This window comes from Asparagus officinalis, unplaced genomic scaffold, assembly GCF_001876935.1.
Source record: "Asparagus officinalis unplaced genomic scaffold, Aspof.V1 AsparagusV1_Un271, whole genome shotgun sequence".
NCBI classification, from domain to species: Eukaryota; Viridiplantae; Streptophyta; class Magnoliopsida; order Asparagales; family Asparagaceae; genus Asparagus; species Asparagus officinalis.
Genome location: NW_017972536.1, coordinates 227,887 through 231,463, shown reverse-complemented (window position 1 = coordinate 231,463; position 3,577 = coordinate 227,887). Strand labels below are relative to the sequence as shown.

The 3,577-nt window shown below is 36.1% G+C and overlaps 1 protein-coding gene across 1 annotated transcript in view; it reads right to left on the bottom strand.

The window, feature by feature from the left end:
* Window positions 1-812: 812 nt before the first annotated feature.
* The window catches only part of LOC109827506 (protein BRICK 1), a 2,955-nt gene continuing 190 nt past the window's right edge, over window positions 813-3,577 (bottom strand). The window contains 2 exon segments of the mRNA XM_020394515.1: window positions 813-1,179; window positions 3,546-3,577. The exon segment at window positions 3,546-3,577 is cut by the window's right edge and continues 7 nt beyond it. Of these exon segments, the coding sequence (XP_020250104.1) occupies window positions 1,058-1,179; window positions 3,546-3,577 (154 nt within the window). The 3' untranslated portion in view covers window positions 813-1,057.

Genomic DNA, 3,577 nt, shown 5'->3' with positions numbered 1-3,577 from the left:
GCGGCCGCTGTGCTTGGTGAAGAAAAAGCAACGGCCTTTTGAGAGGGTTTTTTTTTGTACTCCCATTTGTGAGAGATTTGAGAGTTATTTGAGGGTTTAATTTGTGAGAGTTGTGTGATTGTAAACCTATTTATATTCTCTTTCTCTCTAATAGTAGATCTCTCCCCTCCTTGCCTCGTGGACGTAGGCAATTTGCCGAACCACGTTAAAATTGATTGTTCATGCTGTGATTTGTAATAGAGAGTTTAGGTTCCCTCGACAAGTCAGTATTAGAACTGATGAGAGGAAGAACTGATATCCCACTTTGTTGAGATGTTTTGCTTTCAGTTCTTGTTTTCTTTGTGAAACGGGAATTCTTATTGTGATCTCACTCTCTTGTTACGCCGAGATGCTGCCGAAATTTCCGCTGCGCCCAACATTTGTTTCGGAACGCATTTGATTTCTAAGCCGCTACAAGGTATATGCGTTCGAGCATGTGATGGTGGTAAAATGATTTCATAGGTTTTCTCTTATTGGTCCCTTAATCAAGTCGCTATCACTATATATGGAAAAAAAAACCTTGTGATGGTGGCCAAATAATTTCTTTCTTTTTTGTCTTATTGGTCCCTTAATTCAATCACATCACTATATATGAAAAAAAATCTCTTCATATGTGATACGATACCTATAAATCTCATGCATGTTTGTTTATATGTACATATAAATACATATGTATGTATGTTACAAACGCCTGTCACCGGTCCTAGTCATAGCCATCAAAGATAACTCCGCATAGGGAAAGAATTTTTGACCTACATCTCAATGCGCAAACATTTCATGAAATGACCATGCTTTATTGGCTTATAAGGTGATAAAAAAATACATATAGCCACAGCATTGGATTTATGTGGCGCTGAGAGCCTCAAACATCACGTAGCTACACTTAATATCAGAACTTTTGCCAACTTAGCCAAACTTGTACTCCTCTACATCCAAAACACTGCATAGTTACAATACCCAAGCAAAGAAAATGACACTTTTTTACCTTCACCATATATAAATTATTACATGCACATTCTTAGGCAAAAACAGAGGGATTAGCAGAGGCAGTGCTCACTTGGACTTCAAGAACTTCTAGGCGCCGTTCTAAGACATCAAGCTTCTCATTCAGGGCTGCTAATTTGCTCTTTGTGGTAGCCTCTATAAAAACACAGGTCTCAGTGACATGTAAGTAGTTACACAAAAATAAAAATGCAGATTAAATGGTATCAACCACTGTACAAGAAAACTTTTCTCCTACAGTGGTAACGAATCAAGTTTGATTTCATATTTGCTTCTATTGAGCTCTATCACATTATTCCTAGTGCTCTACGATCTATAGAGATAATACTATATGATCGATATACATAAAGAATGATGTGCACACAATGAGATTTTTTGTTTACATCAACTGGATAAAATATCAAGGTCTTTTTTAGTAATAGAACTTTTTTTAGAACCTCATGATATATAACATATACATCAGTTTAGCGTGCACATATCACTGAGCATAAGATTAATATGACTGGGTCTGATGGAACCAAATAGGAACCCAAGAAAGACATTTTGCTATCAGATGACACCAATCAATCACATAAAGCTGGAATAAAGAAACATGCTGTTGGCTTAGGAGATATCTCGGGTTCAACATTTTCATCCACACCAAACCCTTGTAACTGATATGTCCAGTATAGTGCCGCACATAAGAAGTTAAAGGTTGCAAGTTAAATGTTAGGCCAACATATAAGATTGTCACTCCAGTAGGTAATTTTTTATTACTTGTAACTGGAAATTAAAGTGCTTTTGGAATTAGTGAAAAAGAGAATCATGAATTTGGAATTGCAACCATGCTATGTCGTCAATTAGAATTTGAGATTTTTGACTCATTAAATTTCAGTTTTCTCGTAGGATAATCTACGACACAGTTAGAAAATAAAGTTCAGAAATTACTCGTAACCGGAAGTAGTAAGTTCTCTTCTTCGAGCCTTTTACCAATATTCTCTCTCTTCCATCCATATGAGTCCTAATTTGTAATTTTGCCACCCTTCTCAACCTTCAAGGGAGGAGTGCATATTCCCATTTGTGATTTACACAATTACACCTTTCAACAATAACAAATCTGGACAAGCCACACGACAAGCACTGTGTATGCAAACAAAAATTACACAGGTACTATCCTGGCAAGCCAAGCTCTATTATATACAACAAGATCATATAAAAAATGGCACAAAGGAACCCAGAGTGATTCAAGATTCAGACTTGAATCTTTAAAAAAAAAGATTTCATGGTGATTTGATCAATTTTAATTCAATCAGGATTAGATAAATTAGTTGTGATTTTAATCTTCTTAGTTTTTCTATAAATAAGATTGTATTTATAGATTGTATCTTTTTCATTCGAGGAGGGATCAATGTTTGTGAGAAATTTGCATGTGAATTGCTGCTAGTTTTAGGCATGTGTGGTAATGGCATGTGATGTGCCCGGGTGTGAGGCGCACATTCGTATCTTGTTCTATTCTTAAATGACGAGTGTAATTTTATTATGTGTATTTTCATTTTATTCAATCCAAACAAGTTATATCAAAAATCTCCATCTTGTCGTTCCCCATCATCACATAGCTTAATTAGTTAGTGAAAACTTGGATTGGCATGATACAAGGGCTTCAAGTTATTTTATTTTCCAAACAATTTGACGTATATTCTCCTTTGAAAGCGTAGATAACATCCAAACTTGAACTCAGATGATGACACAAGTTTCAAAACAGGCACTAACATACTAGAATTCCCAACTGGTCATGCAGGATTCTCTCCTTTTATGCTTGCTTACCCCCATTCAAGAGAACCTACCTTATGCTTACCCCCATTCAAGAGAACCTACCTTAAGAGTTTACGCACGTAACTTTTGTTGTCTAAACACCTTCGAGCAAAAATACCATTCACAATCAGAGAGGGCTCAGGTGGATGGACTTAGAAGATGGCTTTTCTCTTAATGGTCACTGGTATAGCAACAAAGATGAGAACTAAAATTGTATAAGGTAAAGCCCATATAATCATACAACCATATCATTTGTATGGTCATCAGACCACTGTGTGTGTGCGCGCGTGTGTTTGGTTGGGAATAGTTACATGTCATGCAATTCCAACTACATCAAAACCAATACATTTTTCTTTTCGCCTAAAAGTCAAATAATAATAATAATAATAATAACAATTTCTTACCAAAATTTCTGGGAAAATAAGGAACAAAGTTAGGAATTTGGGTACCAAATTGTCAAAACAGAATTCACTTGTCAGAGTTCATAAAAGGCCGGTACGTTGGGTTACTAAAAACAATGAAACTACTAATTCTTCTCAAGCACTTCAAGATCTAACACCAAAGACATTTCCCCAAATTAGCGGCAGATCTGCAACACTGACTGGGTACCAGTGAAAAAAATACTGTGGAAAAAAATCCAATCAAATAATTGAAACGGGTAGCGCAAAAAAAAAGAAACCCAGATTTTAGAGGGGGGTAGGAAGAAAAATTACCGAATTGGACGAGGAATTCGAAGAGGCGGCGG